At 50.9% G+C, this 17787-nt stretch overlaps 1 protein-coding gene across 1 annotated transcript; it reads right to left on the bottom strand.

Moving 5' to 3' along the window:
* Positions 1–2604: 2604 nt before the first annotated feature.
* On the bottom strand, positions 2605–7997 carry SIX1 (SIX homeobox 1). The gene is made up of 2 exons (XM_003924401.4): positions 7149–7997; positions 2605–5113 (listed from the first exon to the last, which is right to left on the bottom strand). Exons 1-2 carry the CDS (start codon positions 7706–7708, stop codon positions 4819–4821), a joined length of 855 nt encoding a protein of 284 aa, XP_003924450.1. The 5' UTR covers positions 7709–7997; the 3' UTR covers positions 2605–4818.
* Positions 7998–17787: the final 9790 nt, after the last annotated feature.

The raw sequence follows: 17787 nt of genomic DNA, 5'->3' as shown, positions 1-17787 counted from the left end.
GGGGGAGGGGCAACTATGCCCTTAAGGGTCTCAGAAGTGCCCACCTGGCTTAGGTCGCGGAACAAGGGTGCAGGAGATGGGACTGAGCCTTAGGGTCCCTCGGTGTAAATCGTCAGTGGGAGCGAGCTGGGCACACACACTAGTGCGCTGGCTTCGGGCAGCTGAAATGGGTCGTCTTTGAGAGTTTTAGAGTCTCCTCCAAGGGAAAGCTCGGAAAAAAAGAGAACTGGAACGGAGAGAGCACAGGGAGCACCAGCGACCTCCCTCACCTTAACCCTAACGCACCTGTCCCTGTCAACGCCGTGGGCCCGAACAAATCAGGGAAGAATGTGAGCCCCAACAGCCTGACGCGAAGGGCGCTGCAGGCCCAGGCTGGTGCCTTCCGCTTGGGGCCCGGGCTGTGCGTGGGGGGAAAAAGCCGCTGCTCGCCCTAGGGCCGCCGGTGAAGGGGGAAATAACCGACCTGGCCCCACCAAGAAAGTGGAGCTCTCCCACTCCTCACCCCCAGTCCTGCCGGAGACACTAGAAGCCAGGGCTCCTCTCTCTGCCACGGGAAGTTCTAGGGACAAACCCAGAAAGCGACGCCCTCTCTACCTGGCACCCCTCCTCAGAGCGCGCTGATGAAGAGTTGGGTCCGAAAACCACAGCCAAGACCCCAGGAATCGAAGAAGGAGACAGGAGGTGTCTGAAGCAAAAAGGCCACTGGGAAATGGGCAGCAGGGCCTAGGCCGCCTCCGAACCGGGCTCCGAGGCCTGTGCCATCTGCCCTGTGCGGGAAGCGCGGGGCCTGGGAGCCAGGGAGCGCTCACACTTGCGGTAGTGCTGGGGACGCAGCGCTCTGCCAGGGCGGCTTTATCCTGCCGCCAAAGGGCGAGGACAAGACCCGCAGCAGAGCGTCCAGCGCCACTCACGTGCCTTGCCTAGAGCTTGGCTCTCAGACTCCGAAGAAGGCGACTGGGACTTGGGCCTGGAAGCTGGCTTCGGCGTACCCAAGGCGACGACAGCTGAATTGTACCACGAAGCTCAGGCCGAGGCCTCCTCCCTTGTCTGGCCTTCGGCCCCATACTGGCAGCTTCCGCTCTCAGGAACGCCGCGGACCCGGCCACGAGACCCCCTGCGCCTGGAGCTGCGCAATGATCCGGGTCTTGAGATGCGCGCAATTCTCTCTGAATCGGTGGAGAGGAGGCTCTCGGTCGCAGAGGACAGCGGCGGGCGAACTTCCCGCGCCTCCCGAGGGCCCAATGGCAAGAACGGCCTCCGGCCTCCGGAGTGCGCGGGCGGCAGGAAAAGATCCCCAGTTCTTCTGCCTCCAGAGAAGCGCGGGATACAAGCCTCTGGATCTTCAACCTAGAGTCCTGCCTTCAGAATTTGCCAAAGACTTGCAGACGGGGGTGAGGCAGTAGGAAGTGAAGCCCCCTCCAGCCTCAGGCGCCGCCGCGTTTGCTACAGCAGCAGCAATGCAGCTGCCACAGAGCAGAGGAAGGGCAGCTCCGCGCGGGTTCGCTGCCAGGTGTCCCACTGGCCCTCAGCGGACGGGGGAGAGCAGCTAACAAGGGTCGACGCTCAGCAAACTCAGCTCCTCCATAAGTGCCAGCGCCACTGCCTCTTCCTGGAAGCTTCCACTCCCGACTGGGGTCAAGACCACCCTGTCCTAGCCCAGAAAACACGTTCAAGAATGGTGGTGCCCGGCCCCAGCGGCTCGCTTCTCCTTCCTTTAGCTCGCTGGGCTCTTGAGCCCCTACCTACAAAGGCGAAAATAATTTGGGAACCGGGGGCCAAACCCCTTGGCCTCTGAGAATTTAGGAAGCTTCGTTCTCAGCCAAGAGGTCAAGGCGAGCAGGCAGCGGGGGCTCGAACAATTGTGTATTCAGAGTTCAACCATTAAAAAATAAAAATCACCCGAGTGGTTTTTTTTTGTTTTTTTTTTTGTTTTTTTTTTTTCATTTCACTTGGCACAATGGTTTGGCTGTATGGTTTCGTCCTAAAAACACTTTATTTAAAAGCCAGTGTTCATTACTTTTGGCTATCGTTCTGACATCTGTAGAGGAGAAACGAAAAGTGGCTTTAGATTCAGTTAAACTGCGACACCCAGAGGGTAAATTGGAGGTCCCTTAACAGCTGGTTCCCGAAGATTTCCTCGAGGGAAGAAAAAAAAATATGGTTAGTTTCCCCTAATGATTTCTCTGAAATGATTGCCAAAAAAACTCAAAGCAATATTCTGTTTTCTCGCCTCCTCCTGCTTGTCCCTCTTTTAGCCAGACTGAGCCGAGGATGGCGCAAGGAGGCACGTTGTGCAATTTCTTATTAAACACATCTGGAATATGCGCGCTCTGGATTTAGTGCCAGGGGTTTTGCAAAGAGTTTATGACTGTGACAGAAAATTGTCCTTTTAACGAGTTTACAGGCAGTAATCACGCGGGCTTTTACAGGACCAGCCCTCTTGCTCCTCACCGGATCTGCAGACATGTCCAAGATTCACCAACTAAGGGAGCAGGAAATGGGCCGGGGCACCCTGCGAGACGCAACTTCCACGAGCCTAAAATTATCCCAAGCGGAGCTGGGAGAGTGGGGGGTAGTCAACGGAGTAGGAAGAGAGGGCATGTAAGAAATTAAAGTAATTGGCCCTTCCTATTTTCCAGAGAGATTTCCGCAGCGTCCTTTGAAGCCTGTCAGGGTCATTGAAAGCTATCTTTGTGTAGGGTGTTTGTTTTGGGGAGTGAATGTGAAGAATGTGCGGAGATTCCCTGTGAGAGCCCCTCCTGCAGAGGGTGGCATTTCTCCGTGGCCCAAGACAGGGAGAATAAACACCCTAGTGACTTAAATAAACACCGACTTAATGATCCAAAACACTAACAAGGGAGATTGGGACCCTAAGCTCCCAAACCAAATGATGGTCTCTGAGCGGCTGTGTGCACATCTGTCCATCACTGAGGGAGAAAAACGACTTTATAAGTAAAAGTGTCTACAGTTAAGTACAGTGACCATTTCTCCCTGGAACTCAATTCTATTTGACAGTTTTAAAAAAAATAAGAAGGCCTTGATTTCCCCCATATAACTCAGTTTTCTAGACCAAAGAATAGGAAAGAGCAAAAAAGAAATAATACGTTAATGGTGACACTTACAGATAGGGAAAAATCAAAATTATGAAACTGTCATGTGAAAATACTTTCCCTAGGGAACAATATTTTACAAAGCACAAGCAAGCCAATCCTGTTATCCTGAGTCGAATTTTAATAAATAATGCCATTTGTTTCACTAATTTTAAAAGCTAAATACAGAAGATACATCATTTTGCCCCCGACAAAAATAATATGGAGCCTACATGATTACTGGGATTTTTCTGGACACTATCTGGCACCACTGCAAAAGAGCTCCTGTCCTGGTGGTCTGCTTTCTATTTGCACAAATTAATTCACAATGTTTCTATTCTTGTTCTCCTTCCCTTTTTTTCTTCAAGCAGATAAATTATTTTTACTTTCACAGTCTTGTCATAAACTTGTTAACACAAATGAGCTTAGTTAACATATGAATGCTGTGAAGAAACAGTGGTAAACAAAATTGCATATCTAAATAATAAAAGTAAATAAATACCCCAAAGCTAAATTCACTCTCTTTCTGTCATATGATTAACCTAGTTACTACTCTTGGTTCAGATGATGGCCTTCAAAGTACCCTGCAATTCACAGCCACCATTAAGAAAAAAACAAAAAAACAAAAAAAAACTAATTTTTTTTTTAAAAATAGGGCCCAATGACAGCAATACACCACTCACCTTTCAGAAACAGAATCATACTCCTGGTGTTCTACTAAGTTTTAATTTAGACTGCTTTAGGTACAATAGAAAAGAAACCTGAAAACACATGCTGTTTTAGTAACAAATACCAGGTTGCCAAGATTCGTTGGCATACCTTTGCAAACTAGAAACTAGAAACAGGAGAAACCCTTAACAGAAGTAGGCTACAGATATGAAAGCTTTGAGGACATGAGTAATGGCATTCAGGAAAGTGTTTTTTCACATTGGTACAATTTTAGAGTTTGTCATTTAAAAAAAAAAAAAACCCAAGAAAACAAACAACCACCAAAAAATTCCACTAAATTTGAAAAAAATGTTGCATTACTAATGGGCATGTCTATTTCTAACTTTCTCACATAGAGAGCATTAAGACATTTAGGCACTTGTTTTTTCCTCCTAATACTGTTCTTTTATTTTAATCTACATTAAATTGTTTAACACTAAATATGAAAAATGTAAACTCAATTTTTCCTTATCAAAGAAAGTTAAAGATTGTATTTTTCCTATTCACCTTAAGAATGTAATCAGTTCCTCCAAGCCTGGAGGCTCTTATTTTCACTGTTTTTATCTCCCTTTCTCTTTCTGTTTCTCTCTCTTCATTTCCTTTTCCTCTTCACATTTCTCCATAAATAAATTAAAAGGAAATAATAAAAATCCAGTTGATTTGTAATTCCCATTCGTTGTAAAAGAAGAAAGACTGCTGAAGCAGGCCTATCAGTTGCACAGAACTGAGACTGGGTGCCTGGGTGCTTTTGTTTGTTTGGGTTTTTTTTTCCCCCTGATCTCTGCATTGGGAGGGAAAATGCAAAACTGGAAAGAGTTGGAGAGAAGAGGGAGGCTAAGCTTGAGATCGCTGTCGGTTTTGATTTTTAAAAAGATATTTGTGAAAGTCCACCATTCCTTTATGCGCAAAGAACTCCAGAAACAAGCTGCAAAAATGTTCCTGATTTCTATTTACAAGTGTCCCTAGTCGCTGCAGTGGTTGCTGCTCCAGGCATCCCTTCAAGGCCCCAGTCCCTCCCCACTTAGGACCCCAAGTCCACCAGACTGGAGGTGAGGGGGCCAAGCAGAGAGTCTTGGAGCTGATGCTGGTGGGCCTGCAGGCCGTGACTGGGCTGCGAGGCTGTTAAGCCGGGTAGAGAATAGTTCGAGCTCCTGGCGTGGCCCATATTGCCCTGCAGCAGAAGGACCGAGTTCTGGTCTGGACTTTGGGGAGGTGAGAATTCCTCTTCTGAGCTGGACATGAGCGGCTTGCCCCCTTCCAGAGGAGAAAGTTGGTTCTGCTTGTTGGAGGAGGAGTTATTGTTTTCGGTGTTCTCCCTAAGAAATAGAGGACAACACCATATGGTTAAAAAAAAAAAAAAAAAAGTTAAAAAAAAAGTGTGAGATGGAGGGAGGGGAGCTGGAAGGAGGAAAGGGCCATTGTGCAATCTGTCACCAACCCAAATGGAAGAGCTCTACCCTTCCACCCATCCCCAAGGGTAATGGGGGAGGTGAGAAGTCAGAGGAGCCTGGAGAAACGGAGAGCTAAGAGAGCTACGGACAGAGAGCCTCCTGTTAGGAGCCAGGTCCTTTTCTCTTCCAGATTTCAAGAAGTGATAGATTAGCAGGATTTACTTGAAACATACAAAATATACGTTTTAAATTTTGTACCAGCAGTTATATTTAAATACTTATCAACTAACACCATGTTTAAATGTAACTAAGTTTGAAAATCTTTCAATAAATGGACGTTGGTGATAAAGAAACGACAGAGGACACAGTCCAATGCACACATGTTTGGGATGAATCAAGCCCATTGCCTTGTTCCAGTATGAGACAATTAAACATCCAGTTTTCCTGCCCCAGCCCAGAGTTGGTGGTTTTGCAGACACAGGACAGGGAAGGTTTTGCAGACACAGGACAGGTCATGGGAAGTGGTGCCCAGAGCGGCCCAGTGACCGAATAAACAGAAGGAGCGCAGCCAGTCTCTCTGATTTCATCGGGAGTCGGCCCTAGGGCTAAAGGCTAACCGCAACTATATAATTTCTGTTTCTGTGTTACTTGCTAACTCTTCAGCCCCTCGTGGCCCCCTCTCAAACTTTTTACCAACATCCAAAGCAACCCATCTTTTCCGGGCAGGGGAAACTTCGCCGCCCGGCACGGGCTGCCAGCGGGCGAGGTCCCGGCACTCGGTCCTGGTTAACAGAATTTCGCTGCTCTTGCAGCTTTCGCCTTCCGAGTGCTCGCCCGGTATTCCCGACTCCTAGCGACTGTCTGTCTCCTCCTTTCTTTTCCCTTATCCTCACAGTCTCTGTCTCCTGGCCAGCCCATTTCAGCTGAATTTACTCTGGCTCTGTGGTTTTCCACCCAGAGAGGAAAGGAAGCAAGACCTGCGGCCCCCAGGCTTGGAAGCAAACAAAGGAAGCTAGCCGGCCCCTGCGCTCAGGTTTCCCCCAAACTCTTTGGCTTCGAGGAGCGCTCTCCCCGCCACAGCCACCTCCCCACCGTTCTTCTGAATGTCTATCGGAAGCTCTGCAGAGAACAGAAGGAGCCTGGCCAGGTGACGAAGGTGTTGCCCCGAGGTGGGGGAAGTTAGAGACCAATTTTTAAAATATTGCCTTCTGAGCTCCAGCGTGAGAGAAGGCTGCGACTGGAGACCCCTTCCTTGTCTGGGCAGGCGGCGCGGACAGCCAGACCGACCGGCTGCTGCGCCCCGCCATGAGCGAGAGCGAACACGGCGAGGATCGACCCTTTCTGAATTTGGGGCTCCGGGAAGTAAATGCAGCGCCAACTCTCCCCAAAGCTCTCTTTTCAATGTATTTTTAAAGGACTCCTCCCTTTGTCCAGCTAGTGAGAAATGAAGCAGGCGACCTCTGATTCAAAAGACTATCAAGAGAGAGCCGTGTAAAACCGGGCGGGAGTGAGGGCAGGGCCGATGTCTCAGGCCAGCTTCGCCCCTCTGGGGAGGAAGAGGAGAGAGGTTCGCGAACCTTAGCTCCCACCGAACCTCTTTCCTTGCGACACCAATCAACGCTTCCCTGCCCATTGATTTAGAAACTCTCCACCCACCACTCCCCGCCGCAGCCAGCCAGGGAGGCATGGAAAACAAACCTAGCGCCAATATTTCCCGACACTCACATCCCAGAGAAACCCACTCGCGGGTGCTCAAAGCAAATGAGGCCCCATCCTTCGCAAGGAACCTCAGAGTTCATGAACTTTCGCAGCAGCGCGGCGGAAGCCTGCGCGCCGCCCGGTGGACAGGCTCGGGCCAGCGGGGAGGACTTGGTGGCGGGTGCCTGCGGGGGCGGGAGGGGGTGGAGGGGAAAGGAAGGTTTCCTAGGGTCACCCGAGTCGCAGGAAGCACGCCGCGTACCTTTCCTTGGCCTCCGCTGCCCGGTCTCTTTGCCTCCGGTTCTTAAACCAGTTGCTGACCTGCGTGGTGGTGAGGCCGGTGGCCTCGGCCAACTCCCGCTTCTCACGCGGCGAGGGGTAGGGATTGTGCGCGTACCACTCCCGCAGCACGCCCCGCGACTTCTCCTTGAAGCAATAGCTGGTCTCCTCGCCGTCCCAAATGGTGCGCGGCAGTGGGAATTTTCGGCGTACCCGATACTTGCCCACGGCGCCCAGGGGTCGGCCGCGCAGCTTCTCGGCCTCCACGTAATGCGCCTTCAGCCACAGTTGCTGCAGTTTGGGGTGGTTGTGAGGCGAGAACTGGTGGCTCTCCAGGATCTTGTAGAGCTCACGGAAGTTGCCGCGGTGGAAGGCGACCACCGCCTTGGCCTTGAGCACGCTCTCGTTCTTGTGCAGGTGGTCACAGGCGGGCAGTGACCACAGGAACCTGCCCAGGCGCTCCAGGTTTCCGCCTTGCTGCAGAACCTCGCACACGCATGCCACTTGCTCCTGAGTAAAACCAAACGACGGCAGCATCGACATGGCTGGGGCCTGCCGGGGCGCACGGCCCAGGCGCACGCGGCAGGGAGCAGAGCCGAGAAGCAGGGGGCTTCGGCCGCAGGGTATGGGGGCACGATTGTTCCTAACCTCCTCCTTAGGCTTTGCAAAGGCGAAAATCTGAGTCGGAATTTGGAAGTGGACGGCCAAGGAAGAGGAGGCAGAAGAGTAGGGGACGCGCTGAACAAGGAGCCGCCGGCGCACTCAGTAGTCTTTAGGGCCTTGCTGCCTCGGACCTCCCGCCCGGTGGATGCTGCTAGTTGCCGGGGAACTTGGTTTCTGTTCTCCAGGCAGCTGCCTTAAAGCGCGCAGCGTCCCCGGCAAGCTGATTGGCTGCAGGAGGCGCCTATCCGGGGCTGGCCAGCCAGCGCGCCGCCCGGCCGAGCAGCGAGGCTGCACCGCCCAGCTCGGGGAGGGCGAGGCTGAGGAGCTAGGAGCTGTGGTGCTGGTGGTGGTGCTGGTGGTGGTGGTGGTGGTGGCGGTGGGGGTGGGGGTGGGGGTGGGGGTGGGGGTGGGGGTGGTGGTGGGGAGGGGTGTTGCGAGGGCTGCCGGGGTAGGGAGTGGTGGGAGGAGAAGGAAGAGGAAAGGTGGGAAGCCAGTTGGGGTCTGAGCTGCGCTGCGGAAGTCGGGGTAGGTAGGGAGTGGGTGAGCGCGTCAGGACCCTGCAAGGCGGGACCCGTTATCAGCATTACCTACCCGGAGTCGCGCACAACTCCGCACAAATCAATGACTTCAAACCTTCGTTTCTCCCCTCTCCCTCCGTACTCTTGTCCTCATCCCTTGTAGACTTGCCCTTTCCCGGTGAGCTCATATTTAATTACTTTAATGTTGGAATGAATAAATAATGGATTGATGAATAGCTATGGAACGCGATAAATAATTCAAGAGCAGGGTCCCTGCTTGCAGCCTCTGGAAGCGTGGCTTCTTTTCGGGTTGGCTTCGGCTCAAGGAGCCGAACCCAATTTCCCCTTCCTTCCCCCAATTGCCCCACACCACCCTCCAAAGGGCACAAGTACTCCCAGTTGGACAGCGTTTCCCTCGTTCACAAAGGGCCTCCATGATTTGAGACCAGGCGAAGAGCTGTTTAGAGCATTCTTGCTGAGCACATAGAGTCTCCGAGCGTTCATTTGTAATTTGTTATCTTAATGTTCTGCAGTGGAAACCAGCAGGTTCCTGAAGCTTTTCTGGACTCAATTTCCCCATCTGTGTGGTGGCGATTTCCAGTGCCACCTTTGCTACTGAGGAATGCTGAGAAGCTTTACTTGCTATTAGCAAAAATGCTTTGGGAACCTCGTACGAAAGGCGCTGGATGTGGTGTAAATTAAATAAAACTGTGCCAGGCTCCAATAACCGTCCGGTTGTAACATAATCCTTGCCCTGCTCTGAGAGGAACACTGCCCTCAAAGCGAGGACGACAGCAGCTCCAAGAAGATTAAATAAAGAGGTGTGTGTGTGTGTGTGTGTGTGCGCGCGCGCGCGCGTGCGCGTGTGTGTGTGTGTTTTGCGATGCTGGCCTATTTTGCTGCCAAGGAGTGAGAGATGTACTGCAATTTAAGTCCCATCATCTGCTGTTTTGTTTATGTGTGGAGAATACTTAGTAAAACTGCACAAACAAATGAAGTTGTAATTATCTTAAGCCTCATTTGCACACCTAGTTCCAAAGCAATTATTTAAAAGATTTTAAAAACAATTAGCCTCTCTAAACAAAGATAATCTATTGTCAGTAGCTGAGACTAGCGGGAGATAAGAACAATGCATGGAGATAAGGGAAGCCAAATGGTGGAAGGAGAGTGACTTTATGACTATGCTTATCTCTAATTAGATAAGTTCAAAACAGAATTCTAAGTACACTTCAAAAATGCTTTTGATTTCAATGCGCCCTCTTAGAGAGTGGTGAAGAACAAACTGTAGGCTCCTTAAACTAGCTTGTGTTCTTTAAATATGTTTTGATTCCTTCAGCCAAAGAGCTCAGCACTGCAAAACCTTTTGCATATTCAGAAGCAAATGGGAGAAGGAGAAGCAGTGTCTGAGTTTCCCCTCTTATTATTAATATGGTTTTAAAGTGATGCACCTAGTCCAGTGCACCCTGCAACATATATTCTAAACTCATAAAGGGTTCCCACCTCAGGGCTGCCACAAGGGAGATTCCAAGTACACAGAAAGCTGCTTCTCTACTGAACATAATGCTTTCTGCATCCTTGAAACTCTGGCGTATTCCATGCAATTAGATGTTGGAAACAGATGCTGATATTTCATTACCTTAGGCTTTTTTTTTTAAAATGCATTTAGTGGGTGTGCATTCTTTCAAAAGAGCCTCTGCCATATAGTTTGCCCAGTGACTTTCTAAACTGGAAGCCTGGCAATGCTAAGCCCAGAGCCATGTGTCTGGTAATTTTCCCTCACTGTCTTATTTTAGTGCTTATGATGTTTCACATGAGGTCTTAAGGAGCTGCAGTGTCCTCCCAGAAGGAATGTCTCTGCTTGGAACAGCCCTTATTGACATGGCAGCTGTGTGAGGACCGGAACGGAGGCTTAAACCTGTCTCTAAAAATCAGTTAATACAGTTAATACCCTAAAGACTGGAGCAAGTGCACACAATTACAATGGAAGGAGGGTCTTTAAGCACAATCACGTCTCTTAAAAGACAAACAGTATGTTGAGTATGGGGTGTACTTTGTAATTAACAATTTTGTATAAGGAAATGAGGCATAGCCTGGACAAATAAGGGCAGGTATAAATTTACAGAGGATGACAGACAGCAGAGAGATGGCAATTAGACACGAATAGGACCACCTTCCCCCCACTTCCTCCAGACCTCCCTACCCACTTCTTTGTATCTGTCTTCAAAAGGAACCAGGACGTACTAGACATCGACTTCAACTGGGAAGACCACGTGTAGAAGCTGTGATTGCGGGAATCCGGGTAGAAGAGAAGAGGTGCTCTTCCTCGGAGGCCGTGACTGGGCCCGCCGACGTTTTTTCCTTCCGCTTAATCCAATAGATCACGTAACTGGAAAGGGAAAGTGCTATGCACTTTATACCAAGGAGCCTACCTGCTATTTCGATTCCTTGGTTGGGGAATCAATTGTTATAAATGTTAATTATTGGCTCGGATATATAAGGTTTCCCAAAATGGAACCTCCCACTGAAAACCACTAAAAGAGGTAAAATGATATGAATTCACAAACCACCTAAATCAAATGATCCATTTTAAATCGCACACAGAAAGGTTTGAGTTGTTCTGCTAACATAAAACCTTTGGTGTCAATGCAAGTCGCACGAAAAGCAGAGATGCGTTGGAAATTTAAAGGAAACAAGCAACTCTAGTCAGCCGGCTGCTACCCTCGCGCGGCTCGGGAGGAACACCGCTGGCAAGGAGCGCCCGAGACTGGGTTTTGGCTCTTCAGTGCCTCCTCTGCGCAGGTAATGACCGGGTGCGCATAATTAGCCGATGAAAAAGCATTCAATGGGATAGCATTAGCAGTTGCTAGGGTTTCTAGGCTGGGTTGACAGAGGCCTTGAAGCAAACACCCCTAGCTGGAACCCTGTTGTTTACCTTCTGGCTTGGAGTAAGATACTTTGGGACTCGCTGGCCGCTTTCTTGGAATTCTTTCACCATCCAAAACGACGGTAAGGATCTTATTCTACCTACAAATATTTGGAAGGGGAGCGCATAGAGAAGTGTTTCTTCAATAAATTAGTGTCACTGCTCTGGGGCAGTGCGGAGACTCCCTAAGTCCGGGCTGAAGTGCCAAAATTCTCGACCCTTGGGAACTCCGGCTCCGAAGACCGGCGTGGCGCCGGAGCAGCAGCCCACCTGCTCCTGGGGGACGCCGCTCCCCGCGAGGTCTGAATAGGCCTGGGGCTCAGGCAGAGAGATTTGTGGACTCAGAGAAGAGAAACCCAAAACCAGTCCATTAGTAAATGAGTTTTGTGTTGTCAAGTTCTTTCCCATCCACTTGCTGTTCTGAAAAATAGATCACGTTTCGTTATCTTAGTGGGAATCTGCAACGTGACACCGGATCCGCGCCCCCCCCCCCCCGCCCACCGCCTCCCTCCCTGCCTCTCTCTGCCTAGCTGAGGGGAGCAGGCGGGCCTCCTCAGCTTATTTCTGAACAATGAGGATTTGTCTGTTCCCCAAGTGCATTTATGTATGGAGGGAGGGAGGACGTTTTTTCCTGGAAGCGGGAAGCTCGAGATCAGAGCCTCTCACTTCCTTGGTGCGAAAACGCTACGCTGGCCCAAGGTTCTGGGCGACCGCGGGCCCGCCCCTTCCGTCCCACCCCGCACCACCGCCCACACCTGGACAAACAGAGCCAGCTGCAAGCCAGGCTCGCTGCTGAAAACCCTGCCGCCCCGCGCGGCTCCTGAAAATACCATCTCCGTATTGTCTCGAGGTCCGGGAAGGGAGAAAGATAGATACACAGACCGACTGACAGACAGACCGAGTGTCAAGCGCTGGGAGGGAGCTCAAATTGGAGGGGAACAGAACTGTCTTTGGCGGAGTTATCCTCTCTCTCGCTCTACGTGTGCCCCGCAGTGGGTCTCTCCTGGAGTGTGTCTCTAACTCTTTTTCTCCATCTGAAAGAGAACCCTCGCTCATTCTGTCTGTATGTGAACCCGTTTCTCATTCTTTCATTCTCTCTGCCTCTCTTCCTCTTTCTCCTCATTGTTTTTCCTCTTCCTCTTCCTCTTTCTTCTTTCTTCCCTCCCTTTCCCTTCTCCGCCCCCCCCCCACCGCCCCCGTGGCACTCATTTCTTTCTTTCCAGGACTGGGCACTGTGAGGTTCCACAGAGTGTGCTGATGTCACCCACTGAGGCAGCGCTGGTAGGTTGTCTTGAGAGTAGACCCTCAAGTCTGGGTGCTGTAGTCGGCAGGGCGAGGACCTTTTACAGGGTGTGGAGGGCGAGCAATAGATGGCGTGGCCCTCAGGGAGGGCCGGCAAAGGTGTATTGGCCACCTGAGAAAAGGGCTGACCAGCTGCATTCTGAGAAAGCTCTGACCAATCGCCAGATTTGAGCTAAAAGACCCTACTCAACATCATATGCCAACTACCTTTCTGGAAATTGGAGCCGGGGTGTCAGAATAATCAATTCTTAAGAATTTAAGGGACTCTGAGCCGCATTCCCTGTTTTTAAAAATATCTCCTTAGGGTAGGTTTATAAAATGAAATTCTCCAAAACCGCTTATCTTCCATTGAATTTTCAATCAACTTTTTTTTTCTCAACTAATGTACATCCTGAATACCACATCTGTCTAAGCTAAAAAGAATTTCCTTTTGGGAGGTGAAAGCCTGCAGCTCCTCCTGTTCAGAGGAAAGTGCTAGTGACGGTAATGCAGGGTGACACTAAATAAACAGTTAGGGTGGACTGGAAAGATGGAGTTAATTATCCAGTGAGCTACATTTCAGCCCGGACCATCAGGGGCTGATTTGTTTTGGCTCATAGTTGGAGGAAGGAGACAAACCACCTCTCTTCTACACATCTCCTTGGGATCCTGATCATTCACGTCTTCAACAAAACAAAAAACAAAAACCACTACCGAGGGATTACTGCTTCACTTACATTTTGGTTTGTTCCTCCTTTGGACGCTCTGGAAAAAAAAAAAAAAAAAAATGTCCACTCCATTGCCCCATATCCCTGGAGGGAAGAACCAAAGCGATTCAAAAATGCACTCCCGCGAGCAAAAATATCAAGCTATTTGAAGTCCAAATTGTAAGGAGGTCCAATGATAAGGAAAGCAGACATTTAGCGCCCCTCCCTATCTCTTCGCTTGGATTCTTACAATAAACTTATAAAACTACATGTTTATAAAAACTAAGATATTGGCTTGGTTTTCATGATGGTTTTACTCCACTCTCCAAAAAATCAGGCTTCGTGAAATTTGAAATGCAATTAGATTTATCGTTAGCTTGATTCACTGACTATCTGGTTTCCTCAGGTAAACCTGGACTTAACATATAAATACTAGTAATTTGAAACTTCTCCCTCCCCATTTTGCTCCCCCCCCGTTCTGATATTAATAATCCCCGGCTGCCCCTCTTTCCGGGTCATTACGGTACTGCTGGTCTCTAATCAATCCTAATGCGATGGCAATTGGAGTCCCTGATGACTGCGGCTCGGGTTTCTTGTAATGGCTCTACCACATTTTCCTGGACCTCCTTCTTTAACCTGAGATGCCAGGGGGACGAGTCTCTTCTCGGCTGCTGATTACTTCAAGATGTGGGGGCTGGTTTGAGCTGAAGGATAAAGACACTTGCGCACAGCGTGGCTGCCACAGCAGGCTGCGCGGCTGGAGAGAGCAGACGTCTGCACGCAGGGCGCCGCCACCCGAAAACCTCGTTACTCGCTTTTCTTTCTCCCCATTTTCCAGGCCCAAACTCACCCTGGTGGACCGAGATGAAGATTCTTAGAGCAGACTTTTTTTTTCCTGGTGTGGAAAGGCCTGGTGGTCTCTGGGACTCTCGCCATTTATCGAGCGTTCCACCCTACAGCGTCCACCCAGGCGCAGGCCTGCTCCTGGTTCAGGACTAAACGCCTTCTCCCATTGTAAAGAGCCAGCTTCTCTTTCCTTCGGGTGGTTTTCTCCCGGTGCTTTCCTCTTCCCCAATTCCGGAGTGGGTGTCGTGAAGAGAGACTGGATTCTCCGTCCCGCCCCCCTCCCCATCTCATTCACTAACCCTTGACCTTTCTCCTGTTCCTCATCCCAGCAGTGCCTGAAGTTCCCAACCTGTTACTGACCCAAAACCCAGACCCTGAAACCAGAAGCTTGGCCTGGTCAGGTTGGGATATGACCTCTTATCCCCCGACCTTTGGAGATTCGTCTCTGGGAATCCTTAGCCTTTAGAGATAAAGGGCCAACACTCCTTTCTCGGTGGTGTCACTCGGAGACGACCACGAGTGGGAACTTGCGCCTGCCTCCCTTCTCCCTTGCCAAAAGCTCTAGTTCGCCTCCCCTAACCCCGGTCCAGGCTCGGCAGCGAGGCAATCTGCACGTTCGCGGCATTTTGTATTCTTCCATTTCTCAGCCTAAGCCATTTAGTGTAACCCGAGCTCCGGATAATTGCCACGTCTCTGCCGTGGTACTTTTTAAAACAAGATAATGCTTCTGAATTGCGGAAGAAAGTGCTGCGGACAAATTGGGCGCTGAGCTGCTGAGATGGATCGCTTTGTTCCTGGCGACCAGTGGTTTGTGACTCAATTAGTGCATTTCTGGGAGCCGCCTGCGTTGTGCAGTAGGGTCAGCTGAAAGCGAACTACCCCTGAGGCTCCCAGGAACGGGTAGGAGTTCGGGGGTGGGCGCACTTCAGGCCTGTACCTCTGTCGGTGCGTATCCACGCCGTGGGATCTGTTTTTGCATTCTCACACGAGCATATTGTTTGGGCTCTAAAAGGATCCAGATTTTCGCGGACAGAAGCTCCACCGCCTCTGTTCCCAAACGGGCCGCGCGGCATTTGTCTGAATCACCAGTCCTCTGAGCAGGGGGAAAGGGATACTGGGTAGCGGGTGCTGGAAAGGTGCCCATTCACCCATGCCCCTCCGTGCGTCTCGACCACTCGCCTAGGCTCGGACTTTGCGACAAGGTTTCCAACACCAATGCAGTGCTTGGCAAAGCCCTCCTGGAAGCCAGCAGGGTGAGGCTGCCAGCAAGCAGGGGAACTGCGAGGGACGCTTTTAGGACTTGGAAGAAGGTCGTAAGCTCTTTCCTTACCTCTACTCAAGTTCACCCGCCACCCTCACCCATCACCCCGCGTGCAGGACCGGGTCCACTTTCGCGGGCTGATCCTGGGCCTCGTTACAAGCCGCTGTGCCAGGTGCGCGCGCGCAGCCAAGTAGCCGCGCGCGGGCGCCGGGGAGGCTTCGCCGCGGCGCGGGGTCTAGAGGAGCTGGGCCTCACCTCTCGCCCCGCCGCCTGCGCCAGAAGCTCCCTCCCCCGGGCTGCGCGCGAGCTCTCGGGCGCCGCGTCTGCGCCGGGGCCGGCTCTGCCCAGGCTTGTAGCCAAAGGTCACGCTATCTCGCCGGGCGGGCCTGAGGGCTGGGACGCGAGCCGGCTTCGGCCCCTGCCCTCTGTTCTCTTGGGTTGTTTTCTCGGGCGTTGCATGGGGCCCATACGCGTCAGGGCGTGAGGAAAGAGGGACCGGGGCCTGGAGGGCGGGGACCACCAGGAGGCGCGGAGAGGTCAGTGAAGCAGAGACAGCCGGTGCAGGCCGGCGGCGTCGCGGCCGGAGGAGAAAGAGGGCGCTGTCTTCCTGGCAAAGGAGTTCTCGCCAGGCCGGCAAGAACCGAAACGAAAAAAACAAACAGAAAGGAAAATCTGCCCGGCCGACTCCCCGGGGTGAAGAGCGCGCGGCGGGAAGGGGCTAGGGTAGCAGAGCGGATTCTCGGCCCAAAGCCCGGGGACCGCTCGGCCCACCTTGGCCTCGCCAGCGCCACGTAGCCCCGGACGGGACTCGCTAGGAGGGAGTTTTCTTTGGCTTCTTTAGCTGTCCCCATAGTCGCCTTCTTTCAGGGCCATCCCTCTCTCACTTTTCCCTCCAAAAGTTGGAGGCGTTGGGATAAGGACAGCGACGCTTCGCTGGCGAATGAGGTACCCCAATTTGCCCAAGGCGAGTGGGGAAATCGGGATCTTCTTTCCTTAAGCGGAGTCGGCTTCTCGGTTTCGTGGAACCTGCGGCGGGAAGCCGCGACCTCAGCCAGTCCTTTCGCGTCGAAGCGCTGCAAGTGGACTTAGTTTGGCCGAGCATTGCCCAGGAACAGCGAAGAGATGGAGGACCCTCTCATTTACCGTCACCAGCTGGCCGGGGAGCACACACAGAGACCAATAAGGTCCCAAAGACAACTATCAACCATTCTCCACCCCAATCCACACATCAACATAAATAAACGCCTGAACTTGTATTAATTCGGGTGAAACAGCTATCCCTCCATTCCAAAAGTACATACTTCACCTACCCAGGATAATGTGTTCTTGCCTTTCCATGAGCGTAGTAAACTAGGCAAAGCAAAACAAAAGGATCCCGAACTCACTTATCTTCTGCCTTGAAAGGTCGCTCTGGATTCGGGGCCGTAGTTAAAGGCCCTCCTGGCTTGTACATAGGTAGTAGAACCGATCATCTCTCTGCACGTCTGCCGCCAGAGCGCCTTAAACTCCAGTCTCTATTTGAATTTCCTTGGAGGTCTTGACTCTTCTGTAGCCCCTCCAGCAGAATCCAGGTGGCCTTGTAGTTCCGCCTTTGGCAGGAGAACTATTTCCTAGGAGTAACTGGGTGGGCTGCAGTCCGCCTGCCTCTTCACGTTGAGAGACGCTTCTCTTGTGGGAACGTCTGTTTCTATTCAGCCGATTTTCTAATTTCTTTGATCAGCCTAAATATTTTCTTGGCAAACGGAAATTGACCATGCCATGAATATGATAACAACCTGCTTGGGAAAAAAAAAAAAAAAAAAAAAAAAGCTATTTTGTTTCCAAGCAGCAGAAAAAGGTTGTAGAGGGGACGGTAGAAGAGGCTGGCTGTTAGGAATGCCTGTAACAGATTCCAGCACATACATCTTTTTGCAGTCTCTGAAGCAGCTTTGTGAAAACTGCCTTTTCTGTCTCATGTAGCTTCTTCCCTTTCTTTCCTCCCCTCAGTTAAACACACACCTGGTGTCCTAAAATTCTTTGATACTCTTTATTAAACAATAGAACTTCAATGGATGCCTAGGGTGACTTTCCCTTTAAAACATAGATGAAAGGCAAGGTTAATACAATGTTCTCTTAATCCCTTTGCCTTCTGAGTCAAAATAAATATTTTCTTCTGCATGTGATTGTACATCCTGCCATTTGGCTATGGCTATAAGCAAATTGACGATAATAAAAGTGTTTTGAGGCTGTGTATTAAATGCAGTTCTCTTGAAACCAAGAGAGAGGAGGGAGGAGCCTTACTTCACAGGCAAGAATTGGTGGATTTCTGAAAAAGCTGCAAGAAAAGGACCTTTCACCTCTCATTAGTGATGCCATCAGTGCTCAGGCAGAGTGGAGCTGAGGTCATGTTACATATGGCACACAGTCTGCTCAGCACTTGAAAC

This window comes from Saimiri boliviensis, chromosome 2, assembly GCF_048565385.1.
Source record: "Saimiri boliviensis isolate mSaiBol1 chromosome 2, mSaiBol1.pri, whole genome shotgun sequence".
In the NCBI taxonomy this organism is placed as follows: Eukaryota; Metazoa; Chordata; class Mammalia; order Primates; family Cebidae; genus Saimiri; species Saimiri boliviensis.
This window is presented reverse-complemented; position numbering and strand designations above follow the sequence as displayed.

Coding starts and splice junctions, on each gene's coding strand:
- SIX1 (XM_003924401.4), bottom strand. CDS start 7,708: ATGTCGATGCTGCCGTCGTTTGGTTTTACTCAGGAGCAAGTGGCATGC. Junction 5,114..7,148: donor GCAGCGGAGGCCAAGGAAAG/GTACGCGGCGTG, acceptor TCTATTTCTTAG/GGAGAACACCGAAAACAATA.